Here is a 23,572-nt window from a genome sequence, read left to right on the forward strand (position 1 = left end):
GTCAAACCATTGTGATGAAAGGTTAAAGGTCATCTTACAGAAGTAGACAAGTGCTGCTTGTACACTCTGATATTACCAAGATATTGATGACACACTTGAAAAAAAAGCGATTACTTCACTCAAACTTTAACTCATCTTGAAAGCAAGGGAAAAGTAGGCTAAACAATTGGGTATCTTTTGACTTTCACTTGTAGAATTTTTTATGTCAATATTGCATCCAGAATGTGGGTGAGTATTTGATGTTCCAAATAATTACAAAGAATGAATGTAAAATGAAAATATAGTTAGAAAATTATTTTCTACAAAAATTAAGCTGTTCTCCAACGTTAGTAGAATGTACATTTGCACAATTATCTTATAAAAATGATATTCTCCCATTCCAGTATGAGCATAGATATGCATTGTATCAGTACAGAGGGATCTGCTGTCCCCATCCTTTGAATTCTGAGGAACAAATACGATGTTGTTACGACAGAAGAAAGGTTAATGACCTACATAACAATGTAATGTAGGATGTTAGAGCAAATAAATATTATTTTTTTAAGTCAAGCAATCGCGGCGGTATGCTAAATGTGTTTTCTCCAATGTCCCTGCAGAAATATCGGTTATCGGAGAAGCCATCCAGCCATCCATTGGCTCAGCAGCCGCTGCCATCGGCAACGACGTCTACATCATGGGTGGCTACGATGGCACTACCCATGGTGCACTTGTGCAGTTGGCCCTGCCTGACGACCTTTGCACTCTGTACACCAGTGTGGACAGCTGTCTGATGAAAGCTGGCTGCTCTGCCTGCTCGGTGTTCGACGAGGTGGCGCGGAGTAACCAGACGTACTGTTATTCAAATTCTTTGCCGACTCCTACTAGGTAAGAACAGCTTTTGGTATGTCACTGTGATCTAGTTTGTTTTAGTACAGAGCCTATATGAACGTCATCGGTGGCATTTGCAATATTCAATCAGTTACTCGACCCAAACTACTGATTTGCCAGGGTGCAAGGTCATGCAGGGGTCATTCAAGGTCAACTCAAAAGGTCAATCAACCTTATCATTGCTGTCACAGAGAGGCTATACAATCAGTGAGAGATATTAGAGTATCTTTCATGAAAAAATTAAACTTTTGTAAAAAAAAAATGGCAAAGTGTTACCCTTATGCAATGGATTGTATCGCGATGATAATCATTGTTGAGGCATATTCACCAATTTAATAATTGTAACATTGAAAATAAATTATGCTAGCCCTTTGTTTTGAGGGAAAAAGGTTTTTGATGGGGCCACTTGCTGTGTAGTCAATCCCGCACTCTGACCCTAATGACTCCCTAAGTTACCATAGATTAATGCACAGTGCTATGTGTGTGTGGTAGTTATCACTCTTGTCCAAATGCTCCCTTGAGTATTCACAGTGAGTTGTCATTTGACGAAAAAAGTGGAAAAAGTGAATCTTATAATTCATCTCTTGAAAATATGTAGATTTGTAAAGTGTCAGTCTGATTAACAACATGCCTTCTGTAAGACATGCACTGTTATATGTTATTGTCGGCACATGAAGTTCAGCCCTGACTAAGATTCAGAAGTCAACAATAATGTTGGATATTGTGCACATACAGGCCGGGTCGATAAGTTGCACATTTGACATTATGACATGATTGTTAGAATAGGAACCAGATGCTGCATTTCAGAAGTGGTTAGTAAAACACTTGGAGATGTGTTGACACTTGGAGATTTATCAGCGGTTTGTGTACCGTATGCAATATTGTCATTGATATATGCATTGTCGTCCTGACTTGTCAACAATAATATAAGCAGGTATATGCTGTGCTTACAAGTTTATCCCCAGGCATTTTGACACGATGTATGGAGTAGAGCAATAAAGACCTGGTGTATTTCACAAACAGAAGAAAAACATGGTTGAATGCATTGATGGTAACATCTGATGGAGTTTCTCTAATCTCACCGTGTGCATTTTACAGGTGTAATGGCGCCAATGTGGTGAACTCACACTCTGGGAATTACTGTAACAGAGAAACAATCGAAAACAGAGTCTGCAGAACGCTATCTTCATGTAGCCTCTGTATGGCTACCTTCCCGGCCCATCCAGGTGCACATGTGGTAAGTACAGAATCTGACCATTCACAGCGCAAGATGGACTCAATGCCCTTACCGACTTTTATGTTTTTAACAGCAGTGCATGCAATAAAAAACTCGAACGAGTTTATTTTCAACACCCAGAGAAATCTGAGTCCTTTTAATCATTTGCCGCGTGACCATTCATTGTACATGTTGTGCAGCGCCCTCTATGGACGGTAGGGCTATTCAAAGGAATGTATGAGGGGGCTCTTCAGTACAAAGCGACAAAAGCTTTACAACACAGCAACCTATTGCCATTGGATTTTACACAAGACGATGCATAATAACCAATAGACGATGTTCCGCTGATTGCGAGATCTCGCGAGACTTTAATACATGCCCGTAGAAACAGGTTTCCAGCTTTGTAATACAAGTCAAACTTTGTATGGAACTAGAAAAAGTGCAGAACTGAGCAAAGATTGCAACTTCATATATTTATGCGACTTGTCCTGTTTTACGCAGTTTGTCCTGTGTTGCGAGAACACGTCCACTGCGAACCACATATTCTCGCGATATCTCGGAATGTCTTGCGCGGTTCGGAACATGGTCTATTCCAGTGAATGTGGCATTTGTATGTCAGTTATCAAATACTATGATAGTTGATACCAGCTTTACTTTTATTTTTTCACCAATTAATAATATCCATAAATGATATTACACCACAACAAGGGATATTTGACTAAATGGAACCAGTTTTTTAAGTCTCCCAACATATCTTCTTTTGAGGCTGCACTCACAGATAACGGTGGGGGAAGGGCTGGAGGAATCATGAAGTACCCCTCAGTACTCTCAAAAAGATCAAAATTTTCAGCCCCCCCCCCCCCCCCACTCCAACTATCATATCATTTATCTTCATATTCTGCTTTATTTTCTTCTATTCAGCAATGCAAGTGGTGCCATGGCTGTGAGTATGGTAAGTGTGTGGCCTTGGGAGTGGACTGTGCCGTTGAAAACCCGTGTGAGCCACATCAGTATGATATTAATGATGTGGAAGGTTGTCCGGAACAGAACTGCGAGGCCTCCGACTGCGAGAAGTGCATGTCATGGGGTTCGTCCCTGTGCTTGTGGACAAGACAAATCAAGAGAGAAAGTAAGTGCTCTCGTGTGTTTTTGACAATCTTGGGAAATTACTGCATAAAGGGCAAGTAATGCTATCTTTTTTTATGATTTTTCATCATTTTTATTTTCTATGTAAATCATAAGTTCTTATTCTACTCCAAAAAGGATGTTGAAATTACCCGTTATTTAACTCATCAATGTAGTGTCTATATGTGTAAAATGCACTGTTATTGTTTACATTTGAATTCTAGTCCGGACCAGAATTCACTTGTTAACAATGACAACACAGTTTGCACATGTACAGGCTGAGTTGACAAGCTGAATACTTTATTATAACTCGCTTTGGGGAGTAGAGCAAGAAACTGTCAATTTGGTGTTCAAAGTTTGGTGTTCAAAATTTGGTGTTCAGCCTTTACAGAATATATCTCAGTCAAATTTTTTCCAATTTTGCCAAAATTTTGATAAAGAACTGTAGCCAAGGAAATGTGATTTCCTTTCGGTCCAAAGTTATCCAAAACATTACAGAAAAATTCATAAAAAAATTGGTAAAATGTTGGACTAAAAATGTAATGGAAATATTACAGCACTCAAATGGTTAAAATAATAGTGAAAAAAATCTTCAAAAGTTAGTATTACTGGCCTTTTAATAACAAAACAGATTGTCTAAGAGCAAATTTCACAGCCCCCACAAATGCATTTTAATGGCCTCCAATTGTCTCATTTTTGGCCAACAGAATATTATTTCTGGTGTTCTACGTTGACTTTCATATTAAGATTTTCATTTCAAATCTGCACTGATCTTACTGCTCACACTTTTGAGATCAGCAACTTTGTGTTCATCCAAATTTGTCTAATACCAGAATCAACCTTTTCTTTGTCTCAAATTATTCATTGCTCACAGCCGAAACAAGAAGTCACGCTCACAGAACCCCGATATACGACTGGAACTGCTTCAGCACCACCACCACCTCAATGGCAGATGTCACACCGTCTCCATCAGACGAGTGTCCGCTTCTGTGCCACACGTACGCAACATGCGCTGACTGTCTCAACTCACACGGGGCAGATGGTGGTTGGCAGGAATGCGTATGGAGTGAAAATCTGGACCAGGTAACTCTGGCTAAATATTTCACCATGGAAAGGATTTGTTCTCAGGGTCAAATAACCCTGGTTTTCAACTACTAGATTTTTTATGTTCATTAATCCATTGACACCAATAATTTCTCTGTTGGGGAACTGATTGAGGCAGTGTTTCCAAACAAATATCAAACTTGTTCACCCCATTTTCCCAGTTAACAGGTCCACAGTCACCTTTGATAGCAGTGAGTTTGGGCAAACCATGGTAGTACAAGGTTAAATCATGTTTGACACCTTTTTTATTCATATTTGACCATAGGTTGATTGAAGTTGGCTATGACCCACAGCAGGGTCACTTTGAAAAACAGATTCCTAGTCTTCTTCATAAGTTTATTCAAACTGATATTATTGAATTATATTACAGCTTTGTCAATACCAGTGCATTTTGTGAAGTCATCCCCTCAGATAGTTACTGATAATGTATCCCATTGATGTGAAGTGAAGTGAAGTGAAGTGAAGCAGTGACTGTAACAATTTTACTGCACTGTTGAATTTACTTTCACTCTACTTGGCTGTGTGTCAGTCCATGAAAACGACAGTAGCAGCGTTCGGATGTGTAATCCCTGGTCATCTTCATGTACAGAAACATCCAGTGTGCACACAGTCTTTAAGGTAGTATGCGCCTCAAAAGTGAAAGACTTAAACTTTTCCTTGAATTTTCCTCAATGAAACTTTCAACCATTCTCTGTAAAGATCTAGAATAAAAATCGGGGATGCCCTATAAATTTGGGTACTTGAGAAACAAATGACCCAAGATTTACCGATATTTGAAATTCAAAATGGCCACTATCCCTGTGTTAACTCTATAGAGAAAAATAAAATTTTTGATTTTCAAAAATTTAAGGCAATGAAAAGTTTTCTCATACCAAGGGCTTCAAAATGAGACCCCACAAGTGGTAGATCAGAAAAGAATTGTGAAAAGTTTAAGAGTCCAAATATCTGTCCGCGAGGCGCGTTCTCCCTTAAGGTTAAGGGCAACGAATTCGGACGCGCACACGCTTATAGAACGTTTTCTGCGCAGAGTTTAACTCCAGCCTGTCGCAAATGGGTTACTTTGTAGCGCATGTATTTAACATCACCTGTCATTGTTGAAATTGCGCTTTTACCTAATTTTTTGACCCAGTCTCTTAGAAATACATGTGACCTATAACCTTGTCATATTTTGACCCTCTAGGAGCTGGTTTTTATTCAATATGATGAGAAAAATTAACATTTCTCTCCCAATTACATGGCGCATATTACCCATTCACCTGGAGATATTGTAAAAAGTAGCGTGGTGACACCCTTTTATTAAAAGTGTAAACTAAATGGTATTATGTCAGGATTTTATTCGCCAAGTTTGGTCAAAATGACACCATTCAAAGCGACAGGAAGAAAGTTCGAAAATTATGTAGTGATATAATTTGGATATCGTCATTTTGTAATCGATACTTATGTAAAAATTTCTTTGCAAACATTATGAAAGTATAAATTCGATAGATATGGATCTTAAGTCTTGGTATTTATTAAAGTTAACTCATTTGCTAAGCGTTTTATAATTGCTTTCTTTAGTTTAAGTGAATAATATCATTTTTATTTATTTCTAACGACGCCATTTTAACGTCCGTTTCCATGGAAACGAGCGAGGTGACCCCCATTTTTTATTTTACCTTTGCACTTGCACAACTTCCAAAGAATATTTGTGCAAAGTTTCAAGAAAATGACACCACAACTTAATTTTGACGTAATTCGCAGTACTTCACCTTAAGAGCCAATAGCGGTCACTTTTGATGATTTTTCACTATTTTTGCTTCATATATCAATTACATATAAGTCTTTGTTCTACTGCCCTGAAGCGTGTTGAAACACCAAATATATAGCTTGTCAACAGTGTGTCATTACATGTAAAATGCTGTTCTTGTTTACATTTGATTTCTAGTCTGGACCAGAATTCACTTTTCAATGAGAATGCAATTTACACATGTACATGCAGAGCCCAGAGGTTACAAATTGAAGACTGTGTATCTCAGTATGCTTTGGGGTGAAGAACAAGGAACTGTAGCTGACTTCAAAAGCAAAAAAAATAGTGCAAAAAATCACCAAAAGTTAAAGCTACTGGCTCTTTTAAAAGCCCAATAACTGTATCTTTTGGCATTGTTTTTGTGATTTTACTTCCAAACTAAAACAAGTTCGTGGGACTGTACTCATTGAGGGGTATTTATACAAGTAGAATAAACTATCCACTGGGACTGCATGTGCAATTTTGAGCAAGATAAATAATAAATGTTTGCCCAAACATAAAATGGCGCCCTCATGCAAGTAATGCAAAAACACTGTACGCCATGCATATTTGCAGTGGAATCTTCACAGAAACAACAGAGTAAGTCAATATAATGCATAGAGCTGAATGTTTTCCACTGGGACACCATATGCTATGTTCTCTTTGTAATATTACCAATTCTTAAAAATGGTGGGAAATCAAAATAAAGGTTAAAATTTAAATTTACTTGTCCAATTTTTCAGTAGTAAAAAACTATGTCCTTTAAATTTGTAGAATTTAAAGAAAACCCGAGAAAATAGAAAGCCTTTTTCAGGTCAACTATTTCAAGAGTTACAGCTACAGGGGCTTTAATGAGAAGAATGAGAGTGACATAGAAAATGTTCAGCTGTTCATGAGATTTTTTGTTTTTTCTACTGCAGTGCATGTCACCTACCTTCATGGTCCTACAGTGCACCGGTGGTGTGTGTGGTTACATGGTGCGAGAGAGCGCCAATAGCTGTCCCAGGCCCTGCAGTCTGAACACCATGTGTTCCACCTGTCTCAACCAGCCTGGTTGTGGTTGGTGCTCCCTGGCCGGCCAGAATGGTGTGGGTGTGTGCATGGCCGGTGGTCTCTACGGACCAGCTGAAGGGGGATTTTGTTCGCTGGGAAACGTCTCGTTGAGAGTTGATCCACTACCAGGTAATGAGGAGACTTATTTTGACTTTGAGGGGGACACACATTTGGACTCTCAAACTTTTCCACTTCTTTTCTGATTTACCACCTGTTAGGGCTTATTTCAAAGCTCTTGGGCAAAGAAAAACTCACTGTCTGACTTTTTTTGAAAATCGAAATTTTTATATTTCTTCATATAGTTAACACAGTAATGGCAACCACTTTGAATTTCAAATATTGGTAAATCTTGAATAATTTGTTTCTGTTATATCCAAATTTGCATGGTGACCGCTGATTTTTAGCTACTATAGACTATAGTCTATAGAAGCTATTGGGATGGGTATCCGTCCGGCGTCCGTCGTCAGTCTGTATGTATGTATGTATGTATGTATGTATGTCCGTTTGTGAGGCGTCCGTCCACTCAAATATCTTGAGAACCGCAGTACTTACTGATTTGATATTTGTTGTGTAGATGAAAAATACGATTTTGAGAAACTATTTTTTTAATTTTTGATATTGTTGAAAATAGGCAAATTAATGCCAAAAAAGGTGTTTTTGGTAAAAAATCTTCTTCTTCATAACCGCTGGTCAGACAGCTTTGTTATTTGGTATACAGCGTCCCTAGGGTAACCCAACTTAGACTTGTTCAAATTGTGATGAAATATGCAAATCTGTATTTTTAAGGAATTTTTTTGTCATTTTTGGTCAAAATTTGACTTACATTGTATGTAATTCTTGTACTGTATAAACCCTATCAATTCACCCAGAAAAAAATAATTAATATGATTTTAAATAATTGAATTAATTAGGAAATCATCAAAGCCAAAATAATTTTAGTGTAGAATTATCAGAAAGTTCAACTTTTTTTGACAGTTCATAGTGAAATGCTTACCATCTTGGAGGATTAAAACATGTAAAGGCAACTTTCCTGAATCCCAACTTTGACATATTCTGAACCGTCATTTATTGTGCCCTGTATGTTATCTAAAGAAATTGCTCAAAATAGTCAATAGAGATAGAGATAGAGATAGAGATAGAGAAAGTTCTAATTTCCATTTATGGTTGACTTGGTAAGGATAAAATAAAATTACTTTTTGAGGAAAAAAATAGAGTGGTCAATTAAAAGAGTGGTCAAAGTGATAGGGTTTTATGGTAAAGCTGGGCTGTATAAAGATTCCTCATGTGCTATTTATAGCAATTATGCAATCTGTGTAAACAGTGCAATGAAAGTGTAACATGATTCCTTATAATGCTTTTGATGACCTTGAACTTCTTAAGTTTCAAACCTTTGTCTCTTCAGTGTGCTTTCTCTGAGTATGTACTGTCTCAACTTATTAAACAGAACTCACAATGTTAATCAAAGATATCCACCTTCTTCATCAATACATGTGTCACAAAAGGTTATTCTCTACATAACTCAACAGAGCTCTGTCAACTGTTGAGTTTCTTGTTCTTTCAAAACCGCTGGTCAGACAGCTTTAATGTTTAGTTTACTTGTCCGTAGGATGACCTTAGTGAGATAATTTCATACAGTAAGGAAATTCTTAATTTTGTATCCATGTCTATAGTAGCTTCAGGGACTTTGGCCCTATGTTTATTCTAAGGGAATGGTTAAAGAGTCCTTGAGGAAAGTTTTCAGCAAAACTTTACGTCTTTAACTTTCGAGGCACATAGTACCTCAAATTGCCCAAAAGTTAACAAGGGTCTTTGGTCAGAGTTATGTAAAACATGACAAAATGTTCCCGTACTTTGTCCTATGCCCTTCACCTATACACCCCAAATTTCATGTAAACGGTTCCACAAATTTTGGTCGGACTATAGTTGTGAAATGGTTAATGAACACAAATACGGTCAGCTGTATTTACAGTAACCGATAGGTGATTTTCAAAGGTGAGCCAAAAAGAGCTGTTTATACTGTCTACAATGTAGCACTACTGACATTCCAAATGTATTTGTCGCTCACTTATACCATATACGGACATATGCAAATTAGCAGCAATGAGAATAGACAAGTGTTAACAGATGTAGAAATCTATACTTTGCACGAAGATATTCACAAAAATGTACTTTTTAATTGTGGGATTCAACTTCCAGAAAGTTTTTGACACACAGTGTCTGTGAATGTACTTTGCTGCGAGCGCTGTGAGTAAAACGTACACTTTGATGAAGGATTGTCGACAGCTTGCCAAACTGGACAAGGAACACTGTTGAGTCCTCTTCCAACTCTTACTAAAGATTTGTTTGTTTTGTCTTATAAAGCTGAGGTTGCCAACTACTCCATAGATCTCATGGGCCCTCCTCTGTGGTCCTTTGGCAAGTGCCCCCCAGAGAACGAGTGTTTGAATGGTCACCACGACTGCGCCATCAACGAGCAGTGCAACGATACGACAGAGTCATTTGTCTGTAACTGCAAGCCAGGATATGAAAGAGATTTGACGTAAGTAGTTTTCGATGTCAGTCATGGAGGTTCTCTCTGATCGCTATGTTCCTACCATTATTATCCTTTTCTTTTTTATTGTAGTATGAAAATTGAAACATCAGGTATGCAGTAGCACCCTGTATATGTAATTGATGGAAAAAATGCTATGTACATATAGTCCTCCACTTGCAAATATTCAATGCTTTAAAAGGCCTGGGATAAGAATTTACTGAGGTGTTAGGAAGATTATGAGGCGTTTCTGTCTTTTGTCTTCTTTTGAAATAAATATATTGCTAGAATTTTGGATTAAGTCAGCACGGGGGTTTAAGTAGTTTCTCATGCGGTACGAAAATTCCAGTTTTTAGTTTTCGTACCTTTTAAAGATTTCGAGACACATAAATGTCTGTAGAGAAATGTGAAACAATGTAACAAATGGACCATCTATGGATGTCACATCTTTGATCATCACACTAAACAAAACGGCATGTATGTGTACTCCATTGCATGTTCTTCTTGTGCCTAGTTTGAATGAAATTGCTTGGGCATGTGTTCCATATAGTATGATACATTGATACATGCACCCACATTCCAGCCTCCACTGGACACTTATATCAGTAATAAGAGGGGGAAGATCAATGACTCAGGTAAATTATCTTGAATTTTCTACTAGCTGAATACACAATAGCCTGTGAAAGTCACAGTAAGGGCAAGGTTCATAGACTTCCTCTTTTTTTCAGATCGTCTGCAGAGTGCAAGCCAGTCTGCAGACAGGGCTGTACCCACGGTACATGTGTGGAGCCTGACAATTGCACCTGTGATTTTGGATACGTTGGCGATGACTGCTCCACCGCGTGTGAATGCAACGGCCACTCCAACTGCCCAAGTGTTGAAGAGAAGAATGTCTGTTTGGAGTGCCACAACAACACCAAGGTGGGTGGCTCAGATCTATTGTGCTGTGAGTCAGCGTCATTGTGAAATTGTATTTTGAAAAAAAATGGCCAGATTTTACAAGTCTTGCAAACCTAATGTTCGTTTTTTGCCTAACGTTACAATACAAGGGACATTGCTGTCAGTGACAGAAGCTGATTTTACAGGTCTTGCAAACCTAATGTTTTTTTCGCCTAACTTTACATTACAAGGGAAATTGCTGTCAGTAACTGAAGCTGATCTTACAGGTCTTGCAAACCTAATATTCTCTTTGTTCGCCAAACTTTACAATACAGGCAAATTGCTGTCAGCAACGGGAAGCTGATTTTACAGGTCTTGCAACCTAATATTCTCATTTTCTTGCCTAACTTTACAACACAGGGAGATCACTGTCAGTACTGCAAGCCGCTCTATGTCGGTGACCCTACAGAAGCCTCTGGATGTCGATCATGCAGGGAGTTCTGTAATGGCAACTCTGATATATGCATGTCCAAAGAAGACCGCAATAGAACATGGCAATACGCCAGAGGTTCACCTGTCACAGTTGAAATGGTATGTTTTGCATGATTCCAACCATTGAACATTTGCCATTTACAATGAGTCAGTATCATTCATTATCATATTCAGACTAAGTCATTAATTCAATTTGCATAATGAATATTCATAATAGGACAAACTCATCAATGCAATTGGCATAAATGATATATTAAGACATTAGTACTATTTGCATAAATGAATACTCATAATCATACATACTCGTTAATTGGATTGGCATAAATGAATATTAATATTCAGACACTCAATATAATTTGCATAAATGAATATTCATTTATTATTTATTTAAGAAATTTAGCATTTAATATGGAAAGGTATGTGCTTTCCACGTTTTGTTCCTTTGAAGCAGGCAGTTTCTGTTCCACTACTGTTTGAACCATACTATCCATTAAAGACCCTTCATCTGAAACTTTTGACAGTATTTTCAGTGATTTTGTTTAAATACCAAGTATTTCACATGTCAACTTAGACTATGTGTGTTCTAAATTGTCATTTTTGACAATGCAATCAAGGTCAAACCTTGATTAAGATGTCAATACTAAGAAAACATGTCACACACACAAATGGTGCATCACCCAACTAAATACTTGGCATTTCACCATACTACGGGAAGTACACCAAAAATTCATCAAACTTGATTGACTAGTTACGGTAGTACTTTCTAGCAAAGGAATGTTGTACTGTTGTCATGGAGGGAAGTTGGTCAAGAGCAAAGATTCTTGTTTTTGTATTTGTATCAAATTTGCACAAGTTTGCATAACTGTAAGCCAGTTCATGTCATGAATTTCCAGGTTTTGATGCTTCAGCAGCTGCAGGCCTGGGATATCTGACACGGGACCTGTCAGAGATGCAGTCTGTGTGGAATGCAAGAACTCCAGCGAAGGTGAAAGGTGTGAGACCTGCAGAGACGGATACTTTAAGCTGGATCAGAACTGCATCAGGTGAGATTTTGCTGGCTGTAATAGCCATGGAATCAGATTCGTTTTCAGATTTTGAAATTGAAATAAGATTCAATACTGAAAGAGCCTGAGAATCAGATTCATGCTTAAATTATGCATAACCTTTCACATTTGATCCTGACGTCAAATTGAATGAAGGACAATGTGTGGAAGGTGTGTTAATGTTTATAACATTCTCACACTTGCTAGCTGCACTCTGACTTTGTTTTTGAGAGACATCATTGGTTACTACAGAAACCAAAACGTTTTTGATTTTGTGAATTTAAGCACATAATTTTTATTGCTGTGGAAAAGTATGACATGGGAATCTTATAGGATTATAAGAAGACATATATATGTCCGATAGGATGACCTTTACCATTGGATTTATTCAAGTCAAGTGGGTGTATGTGGTTTTATGTTCAAAAGGACTTGTAGAGTTCCACAATGCCCTAAAGGTCACTGTCTTCATGTAGGATGATTTAAAAGGGTTTCAACTCAATTTCATAATGTTCATTATTCTGTTTGATATCAGTGTAAGAGGTTTTGGTGGGTTCGCATCTTTCATTGGACTTCAGATTACAAATTATTGGCAAAATCAGAGCTGTCTATAAGTTTTCCCATTTTTTGCTCTGAATCACAACAGTAACAACAAAGTTCTCAGAGTCAGGCTGAGTCCACCTCCATCTTCCGAACTACTTCGTAAACAGCTGACTACAATATACTGCTGTCTAACGTTCAAAGGTTGTATAGCAACACATCGGTCATCTGCTTGTCATTTGCTTGCTTAATGCTCTGAGCTGGTATTAGTAAACTGAGGTGCTTAGAAAAGATATCAAGATGGGCTATATTTTACACACTCATCATGCAATATTTTACACACTAAGAGATAGCTGGATCTAGTGGGTATAAAAACCATTCTCTGTTCACTATTCTAATGGCAATCTCCATTTTTGCAGGTGTTAATTGGCACTTGAGTTTATTTTTGTCGGTTACTGGCAAAGTAACTGATCTTGAGTAAAAACAAACAATTCACACAAAGTGAATCATCTGTACAATAAGCCTTAACCCTTTCACCCCAGTTCCCTGTGTACAGGTCCGACTTTACCATAGAAAACAATGGATTTGGGACAAACCATGGTGGTGAAAGGGTTAATACAGCTTTAACTCATGTGGTAAACATATATACAACCATTTTCAGTAATAGAGCGCGAAGCCACTGCAGTGAACTGCAATAAACACTGCCTCACACTAATTAGTTTCAGCTGTAGCCAGCTGGTAAAGTCGACAACAGTGTATGTCCCATGCAGACAGTTTGTCTGGGAAGTTGAAATAAAAAAGATTTGTACATGATGGACCAGTGCATGGTAATGTTACATTGTATCTTAATCTTAAACACAAGGTGCCAATTGTAAACTCTCATTTACAAACCGAGCCTCAGACAGAGCTAGTTTTGCCTTTGTACAAGCAGACTTTTTGTCTGTATCAAGTAGCCTTGTTCAACACCAAAGTGGCCATGGCTACAGCTGAAACTAATACAAGTGTAAGCAGTTTTATTGCAGTTCACTGCGGTGGCTTCGCGCTCTATTACTGAAAATGGTTGTATAATGTCACTGAAAGATCTCCTTCACTGTCATTGACTGTGTTCTCCTTTTGCCCTGCCATACAAGGTGCCAATGCAACGGCCACTGGGACAGATGTGACAAAGAGACCGGCGTGGGCTGTCAGTGCCAGAACAACACAAAGAACGACTGCAAGACGACGGACGATGACGAGTGTTGGAAGGAGCAGTGCACCGCGTGTCAGGAGCTGTTCACGGGCGTACCAACTAGTGGCCATCAGTGCTACAGAATAATGCAGTTTGAGCTACAGTACTGCTTTGATCCCATCACACAGAACAGTAAGTGTGATCCAATCAGTTTTCTCCTTCTGTGACCTTTCACCTTCTGTTATTTTAGCACGAATCAGGGCATGCCATTCTCTCTGTAAACTTTAACCTCTCTGTTTCATGAGGACCGATTGCAGTGTCCAAGTGTTTCTTGCAAAGGATATGGAATTTGGTCAATGATTTGGTGTCACCTAATCTGATTGCATTGATATACCAAGGGGAACTCCAGTAAAAGGCCTAGGGAACACTGGTAACATTTACCTGCTTATTTCCCTCAACAAAAACACTGACGTGAGAATCATAATTTGTCTTATGCTAAGATTTGGCTACCTAGATAAGTGGTTTTGAATCCCAAGTAACACATACCTATTTACCCTATTTAATAAAACACTGGCGTCGTCTTTGTGACAATTCACCTTTCCTTTCCAAATGTCCAAGTGTGTGTCTGTAATTCTGACGATGTCAAACAGCTTATGGTTAGTGTCAAGGCACTTATAATGCTTCAGTTTATGCCATAGGTGATTGATGTAAATATCAATTGATATTGAAAGAGTGGAGAGTGGGATAGTACAAGTGATGGCAAAATGTAAACTTCATGCAAATGATCGACTGGTATTTTATTTAACATTGTTATAGATATTTTAAATGTCATTTTTGTATAGAGCACTTCTTGTTTGTGGTATTTTGATTGTCATTTTCGCTAAAATCACTCATTGTTTATGGTATTTGCATTCTTTCTACACAACAGACTGCTTAAGGAAACACCAACCACTGCTACAGAGTCGGTCAGTCTTTTTCTCCATCCATCCAAAGTACACAAACGTGGATATCCGCTTGACTGTAGACATCACCGAGGGTGCCGTTGACTTATATTTATCGTACAGTGACAGCACCTGGGTCATCGATGTAAACAATGTCACAGGAGTACACTCGGTCCGCATTGACCCCATGCAGGAATGGGAGCACAGTCGGCGGAAACGAGGCAGTTTATCGCCGTATCGTCGATACAGTCGCCAGTCTGATACTTCTGCCGGGCCTGCACTCACAACAGTTGCACCGACAGAGGAGAGCATCGTGAATGAGCTCTTTGAAGTCCATGCGGATGGATTAAATACATTTGTCAAACTTACAAATCCTCACACTTTTCTCATCGTCTATAATTTACAAAACAGACTGGTTGTTACCATACCATTTATGAACCACGAGCTAGAGACTCGCAAATTTTACGTCGTTCTCCTGGGCCAGAGCAAAGGTCTGCGCAACGAAACCTTTGGACTCTTGTATTTCAGACAAGACCAGCCTCATATAAACTTATTTGTGTTTTTCTCCGTCTTCTTCTCGTGTTTCTTCCTGTTCCTGGCTCTCTGTGTGATTATCTGGAAAATAAAACTTTTCTTCGATGGACGCCGTGACCGTCGGAGACGGGCCATTGAAATGGAGAACATGGCCAGTCGACCTTTTGCAAAGGTTCTTGTGTACGTCGATCCCGTGAAGCCCCCTATCTCTCCCATTTTGCCCAATAGGAAGCCAAACAACAGACTCCCTAAGCTGCCAAGAAGAGGACAGGGCCAGGATTCATCAAGGCCAAGGAGCCCTCCACCTGAGGTCAGTTATTGTCATAACCTATGACCTTTAACATTATAAAACGTGAACAAACCCTACTCTTTTCAAATTTTACCTAGAAGAGTATTTTGAAAAAAAATATGATGTCATTCAAGTAAATCTTCTTTGTCATGGTATATATATTCCAATCCATTCATGTCGACATCATTTTCAAAAGTAGCATTGAAATTAAGAATTTCCAAAACCAGAAGCAAAATTCAATCTGAAAAGTATGAATGAAAATCAAGGGTCACAGTGCAAAATTCTGTATTAAAGAGGAAATTACCTGATATTTATCAACTCTTGAAATTCAAAATGGCCGCCATCCCTGTGTTAACTCTTTTGAAATTCAAAATGGCCGCCATCCCTGTGATAACACTATGGGAAAATGAAATTTTAGACTTTTACAAAAGTAATCCGATGAAGAGTTAGGAAATCCATGAGCTTCAAAATGAACCACAACAAGTAATGGACTAAAGAAGTAGTGTTAAATTTTTAGAGATTATTTGCTGTTTTTGTGCTATCCCTTTTGTCGTCGAAAGTTGGAAATGAAATGTGCAACATTAAGTGTTCAAATTTCCTTCTTTGTGTCCGCAGGACTTCAAAACACAGCCATTTGCAGTGGAGCCTACAGATGACGGGATTGCAGCAGTGGGCACCATCATGCTTACACTTCCAGGGGGTAGCTCAGCTCCGGTGAGGGGCTGCTTGGGCTCTGCCTTGGTTCTCCTCAAACACTCACAGCGCATGACTGAGACACGACCACCGCTACGGCAGAAAATGCCCCCGCCTCATTGTAGGCCGCGGCCACGATCTGCCGTAATTGCGTAGTAAGTTCCCTCAGACGTTTGCATGCGACTGTGTATACTGATGGAGAAAAGAGGTCAGCAGGGACATGAAACAATTGTCAGTCCCCCCTGACCTCTCTTTAAGAAACCACAACAGGCTATAGCCAGGGTCAATTTTGTCATCATGAAAAGATTTCTCATCATAGGGAATATGGTTGTTCCTCTCAGTTTACTGGCCCAAGAACTGTGGATTTGCAGGGAGGCATTTGCTGTAATCATACAAGTTTCACCAGGACGACAACATATATATTAGTCTGCAGTAATGGCAGTTTTCATATTGTGTCATTCAATAATCTGTGGGCATCTCAAACTGCATAGATTTCAAGTCAACCAGAAAAGTACAAGGATGAAAAAATTGGCCTTGGTTGCAGTTTACCGGGTTTTGTTCCTTTTGCAAGACCAGTGTGTCACACTGTTGTGATTTCCGCTTTCGCTCTGTTAGCATCCCAAGTTGTTTATATTAATTATCCTTATTTGGAATTGTTGTCATAGTCTCCATCTAGATTAGTGATTATTTACACTACAATACTTCCACTGAAATCTACTGAATTCTCAGATGCGATGAAACTTTCTTTCCGTAATACAGATAGTATTTTTTCACCACCGCAACATGACTTAAAATATTGGCACCATGGCATTAAGCAACACAAATGTAAAAGCTTCCTTTGTGCTTCTAAATCCTTTCACCACCATGGTTTGGTCTGAGTCCGTCGTTTGTCAATGGGTGATTGTTGAACTGTTTCACAGGGAATTGGGGTGAATGGAATAAGAATACGGCAGTGATACCAATCGATGCCGTGATTTTGACCAGAAAGCAATAGGAATGAAGAATGATGGTCAATTCTGTGTCATCATTTGGGCCAAACCATGGCAATGAAAGGGTTGAAAGGACAGTTAAAACTTTAGAAAAAACATCTGCTGACAAACACTGCTCCTTAAAGCCAAGCTAAAATCTATGGAAAGTCAACCAAAAGTACATGCAAAATTGCAAATCAATAATTTCCGAATGTAAATTAGTGTTTCCCCTTCCAAAAAACCACAGGGCCTGCTTTAGGGAAGGGCCAGTGGAGATTAATGGTACGATTCAAAATTTTCTATTTGTCATTAAATGTCTTACCCAGTATAAACACTGCTACCATAAAGTTCTTAGTAAATGTGGCTGGCTCAAAGCAAGTGTTAACAGGTAAAAATATAAAAAACATATATATAAATAAATAGATATATAGTATTTCATAATAAGTATAGAAAGAGTGCAAGGAGATAATGACTATGACAACATTTCCAAGATTTTCAGAATCATTTCTCCGCACACGTTTCTCAAAAAGAGAGTGCCCTTTACTCTGATGTCCATACATGGTTTCAAAACTGAGGGCGCTCTGAAATCATGTGTCCATAGATATTTTCGAAAATGAGGGCGCCCTTAAATCTTGTGTCATTTATGTTTTCACAATGTGAGGGCGCTCTTTAATCTTCCCTGTAAAACAATCACCACCATTCATAATGCCTTAGTCAGTAGCAAATTTCTCTGATGGCTGTGTTGAACTATTCTGTGGACAGAACAGGGATGAAAATGGGTAATAGGTTGGTGTTCCCAGGGCAGGGACTTTCACCGCGCAGCTGTGTAAAACTTTACTGAGAAAAAAACAAAAACTTATTTTTTGAGAAAAGGCTGAACATACTTTAAAAAGCTTATTTTTATATTGTATACTATTGTGAGGTTTAAAAAAACTGTCCAAGGAAAAGCTTTGTAGCTTTTTTGAAATGACAAAGTCAATCTGCATAAAGACACCAAGAGAGTTATGTATTTTATCCACTTTGCGTGCTTACAGAATTTATTCAAATAGAGCAATTGTAACAATTATTCTGATTGACTGAAGCCAGTCAGGTTGGGTGAGAAGTATAAATTCAGTAGATTCAATCACGAGTCCTCAACACGTGCAAAAAAAATGTCATGCCGAACTTTTTTCCAGTGATTGCCTCAATCATAGTATATTTAAATTTGAAAATACTTCAATTCGAGAGGTTCTAATTTTGCTAACCGGTCGTCAGGATTTTTGACTTTTTGGTACCATCCATAATATGATATGATACAACATGGGCAAAGTACTCTCATATCATGTGAACTGTTTGATAAAAACAGCGCCCTCACATGTTGGTTGAAACTGTTTCTTCAACGGCTGTGTTCATGTGTCGGTACCTTTGTACAGGAGACACATCCAAAAAAATGTGCTTTTGTTTTTTATGTGAAAACATGGCACCCACCAGAAGGATTTCTGTCAAAAATAAGAAAAAGTCTGTGTCATTTTACATATGATCTCTGTGAATTCTTGAAAATTGTGTCAGATTCTTTCTATTGGGGTTTGTTTTTATTTTTATCATTTTTTTTTACAAAAGATTGTATTTCAATACTCCATTAACATGCGCAATGACATGAAAGTTGGAAAGAAATTAACTTTTTTCAAGTGAATTCACTGAGTTGTTAATATTTTCTCCGTTCAATATTTTGAAGTTTGATATTTACAGTGCTGTGTGACAGCCCACTGCAAATATTGAAGAGGTGGAGCGGAATCGGTCCACACAATCCAGATATGGCTCTTCTTGCAGCAGACATTTTAGCTACCAGATCTATCAAAATAGATTGCCAATGGTGACCACACACTCTGATAATAGACTTAGTTGACAAAGATAGATTTGAAATACGAACAAACATTTAGATAGAATGCAGACTGTTTTTATAGAGTGAGTGATGTGCTATTTAGTATTTTTATGGCACTCTTTTGTTCTCTGATTTTCTACAGATTGATTTGAATTTTGTTTTCATGATCAATGGAAGTGGTTAAGGGAAAGTTTGGTATAACAGAGAGATAGATACATTTGTGTGTCATCGGGTGATTTTGAAAGAACTGTCTAAATTAATGAATTTTCTCTGTCGTTTAATTGATTTGATTGGGACACAAAGGTTTCCAAACGTGTAAGATAATCAAGCATATGCAAGAAGATCGGTGCAAATGTTGTAATGTAAAAGCACCACACCTTATGCAGGTTGTAAACGTTCTTTTCAAGTGTTTCCAAGTTGCTTCAAATGTTGCCTCCTGGTAGCAGTATCTCATTATGTAAAGGCCAGTCTGCTGTGACTCAGGAGGTTTCAGCTGATCAGTATGATTGTGATTGTTCACAGCAACTTAAGAGGCCTGAAACTAAATTTGCAATATTGGGACTTTGCTGTTTTGAAATTATTGATCAACCCCTTGAAGCGCCATAAATCAATTTTTGTCGCATCATCAATTTCAGATTTTTGCCCAAATTTTGATAAAAAACTGTAGCCAATGAAATATGATGTACATTTGGTCCAAATTATCAAAAAGTTTCCAGACAAATTCATAAAAATTGGTAAAACGCTACCTTAAAATTTTGGTCGGATAAATTACAGCACTCAAAGGGTTAATGGCAGTGATATTCATATCAGCCAACCAACGAACTACTAGCTTCTAGAATGCTGCACGTTGCTAGGGAAACAAGTGACTTCACATTTCGTATCGAACCTTCAGCTTCCTGTGACTATTTTCAGTTGCACTGTCGTATTTTAGAAAACTTGTGTGGAGTCGCAACATCAAAGTGTGTTTTATAGTCTTGGCATAAAGAACACAGGAATTCTCTGTTCTGCACTGCAGACAGAACTCTGAGTGTCAGCATCTATAACCGGCATAACCAGAGAAGCCAAAAGAATTTATCAATAATTTGTGTCACTGGCTGAATTCCATATTATTAGTCTTTCAAAGTTGAAATAATGGCAAGATTCATAGTTTTTTTGCCAGACATTTGACAGAAACGAAAAACCCTTATATCATGTGCAGTGAGTGAAGGACTTTTGCATGTAAGGTAGAGAATGGGGCACAGCTGAAAGATGAACTAAATGGTTAAAGGTATACTGTCACCTGTTCCAATTTGGCCACAGTTACCATGGAAAGAGAAAATCTAACCAATCACAGATTTTAAGCGGGTGGCCGCTTTTTAAAAACAGCGCCCTCACATGGGCATTTTGAATACCAAGGAACGCCCCTTTGACCATATATGGGCATATTTTGATTACAGGTGACTGTATACCTTTAATCCATGTCAAGCAAGACTTTTGGAATTGCAAACATTGTAGACAACTTATTTCAACGCAGTATTTGTTACAATACTCAGGCAACGCTTGAAGCACCATCATTACTTGTGGAGACAAAGTTTATAACCTGAATTAGGGATTGTAAAGGTGTTTATCTTATTCTGAAAGTCTGATGTGAACTTTTGTATAAAACACTTGTTGATGTTGATGTGCCCCCTCCCCCCCCCCCTTCCAAATTAGGGACACACCATTAGTGATAAGTTGTCAGAGATGACAACAATTGATTTAGCCCCAGCATTATTAGTTATTAATTGAAAATTCAGGCATAACTGAAGGCTTACTATTTGAATCCTGACACCCACAGTGACCCTTGATGGTATTTGAAAAAATTATCCTAGAACAGGATCAAAAGGGTTTAAACATCATTAATGTGATAACTTTCTGTGTGCAAATTATTCTTTCATTCTGTCCAATTTAGCTTTGTTTTGACTGTCATTCTGTCCAAGTAAGCATTCTTTCAATACCAGAATTTCACTAGCTGTGAGAACAATACCATATCCTCTTTGTGCTTACTTTGACTAGTTTTCATACTGTCACTATGAAGGGGAGGATCATTTATGTTTACCAGGATTCAGAAACATTTGGGATGAGCCCCATGTTTGAACAAGTGACACCTGGGCATTGTTGTTTGCAGCCAATCAGAGTACTGTAAAAGCCAATGTGACAAATGGGAAGCTCAGCACTTGGATGGTCAGGTGCATCAGTAGAAGTAGCAGTAAAATGAAATTAAAAAACCAGGTGTAATCATACATGCAAATTAGAGGTACACCTGTTGTACAGAGTACAACCAGCAAATCGTAAACACTTGATCTAAACATACTGCAAAAGCCCAGTGATTAAATGAATTGTATGATGATTTAAAAAGTTCACATTCAAAAGAATATTTTTAATCATGAAATATTGCAACCTGTGGTGCGGAAAAATGTTGATGTGTGCTATGTAGCTGATGAACTATATTACTCTGAAAACATTTGTTTCTTTTTTTTTTGTATTTCATTTTTTTTTGAATATCAGTATTGTAGATAATCAATGTATTACTGAGTGTGGTTCACCCTGTATATATGTGTAAAGATGTCTTTGTTTCAGTTCCATTTTTTAATTATTATTTTTCTGTCTCTCTGTGGAGAAACTGACAAGGAATTGCAAGATGTTAATATCGCAGTAGATTCTGTCTTTAGACAGCAATAAAGTTTGTATGAAACTATCCAACTTTGGTCAATTTTCTTGTAGCTTCTAGTTTCCGTACATATTAACAAGGCAAAAGAAGCATGTTGGTTAGCAGCTGTCCAGTGTCCATCACAAGCATGCCTGTAAGTGTGTAGTCAATCTGTCCGTACACTGAGTGTTCTTGAAAACGGTGGCACTAACCAGTTTGTAATTGTGTGAGGGAATGTATTCTTGGCCAAGGGTGGAATTTCCAAGATGCCAATGTCATGGCTCCTGAAATATGCAAATGAGCTCAATAAATTCGGACATGATTAACAATTATAAATGCCGATACTAACAAACACAGACCTTTGAAATTCAGCAAAACAATCCTACTGGATTGTTCAAGCAAGTTGATCACTTATTTTTATGCAATTGTGCAAAATAAATCTAAATATCAGTGAAAAAAGTCAACCTTAGAAACATGGAAAGCTTTCAATTATGTGCAGATTTAGGTTTATTCAAACAAATTGATCACATGACTAATAAGGAATACTAAATGATAAAGTATACCGAACTGAGAAAATAGTTTCTCCCATAAAAGGCGCTCAATAACATTGCTAACAGCATTTAAATGCAATTTTTTAAAACCAAAGTTAATAAAATGATTGCTACTCAAATGAGCAATATCATTGTTAAAAGTGATTAAACTTTGTAACATGACTTTCAGATTAGAACGGTAACTGTTTCACAAACACAAGACAAAATTCTGGAACACGTCAAAAGTTACTGCTAATGAACGTAAGTTATGTAACCACCCCCGCCCCCCCCCCCCCCCCCCGCGGACGATATCACCCAGTACAACATATTGTTCCTCAGGCATTCCCTTGGATGTTTGAGTGTCACACCTCAGGTGTCAATAAAAATAATATCATTGTAACGTTTTGCAGAATCACAAAGAGTAAGGCATTAAGAGTAAAATTAATGCAGATTACGTAAGAAAGCAGATACGGATAGTAATAAATGAGAAAAGGAGTTCATTCCCATGAGAGAGAAGATATCAAAGTGGTAAAGTTGTCACCCTGGCGGAGTTCCCTTTTTGAAAATAAAACCATCAACCGATGCCACCGAGTTCATCTTCAGTCAGATCCAAGTATTGTGGTCCAGGGTATCTCTGGTGACTTGCGAGGACTGGACTACGTTCGAATACTGTTCACAACAATCAGCTCAGCGCAGTTGTCCGGTAAAATTCGAAGCGAAGATGGAGGATAGTTGCTTCACTGGTGGAGAATCCTGGTACTCTTCAGTTTGTCTCTGGGCTAACTCTTCGCATTGCTCCAAGATCTTGTTCACTTCAGTTTCTTTCGCCACTGACCATTTACCGTAGTCTCCAGAAAGGTAAATCACCAGTTCTTTCGTCCTTACAAATGTGTATGCTGATTCAAAAATTCACTGGATCTCGCCCTGCGATTAATTTCATCAACTTCGGCCCTAATCCTTGAGTGAATAGTCTCGGCGGTTCTGCGTCACTCCAGCCATACCAAAACCATCGGTCCTGAAGTCGATGTTCATTAATTTCCACCGACACTATACCATCGCTATTTGTCTCATAGCTTTTGATAGGTGTACTATTTTGGCCCTTGTTCGATAAACTGTTTAAGAAAGGCCACTTTAGTACAATCCAAACTTAGTGACACAGTTTGTGGTTGAGCGACAAAGTATCACTCAATATGCATCGTCAGTCATTAACAAGCAGAGCAGAAATATATCTTCATTACGCACTCGTTTCAGCTTCAAATATGCTTTAAATTTCCGCAGCCATTTTCGAGGATATTTATCTCATAATCTG

At 38.1% G+C, this 23,572-nt stretch overlaps 1 protein-coding gene across 1 annotated transcript in view; it reads left to right on the forward strand.

Moving 5' to 3' along the window:
• Positions 1–21,786, forward strand: part of LOC139128115 (multiple epidermal growth factor-like domains protein 8) — a 98,319-nt gene extending 76,533 nt beyond the window's left edge. Inside the window, exons 31-42 of the mRNA XM_070693957.1 lie at positions 597–864; positions 1,966–2,104; positions 3,005–3,212; positions 4,083–4,291; positions 6,998–7,259; positions 9,492–9,669; positions 10,389–10,581; positions 10,960–11,130; positions 11,932–12,074; positions 13,742–13,971; positions 14,708–15,564; positions 16,159–21,786. Coding sequence (XP_070550058.1) covers positions 597–864; positions 1,966–2,104; positions 3,005–3,212; positions 4,083–4,291; positions 6,998–7,259; positions 9,492–9,669; positions 10,389–10,581; positions 10,960–11,130; positions 11,932–12,074; positions 13,742–13,971; positions 14,708–15,564; positions 16,159–16,392 — 3,092 coding nt within the window. The 3' untranslated portion in view covers positions 16,393–21,786. The remainder of the gene's footprint in view (positions 1–596; positions 865–1,965; positions 2,105–3,004; positions 3,213–4,082; positions 4,292–6,997; positions 7,260–9,491; positions 9,670–10,388; positions 10,582–10,959; positions 11,131–11,931; positions 12,075–13,741; positions 13,972–14,707; positions 15,565–16,158) is intronic.
• Positions 21,787–23,572: the final 1,786 nt, after the last annotated feature.

Source organism: Ptychodera flava, chromosome 3, assembly GCF_041260155.1.
Source record: "Ptychodera flava strain L36383 chromosome 3, AS_Pfla_20210202, whole genome shotgun sequence".
NCBI classification, from domain to species: Eukaryota; Metazoa; Hemichordata; class Enteropneusta; family Ptychoderidae; genus Ptychodera; species Ptychodera flava.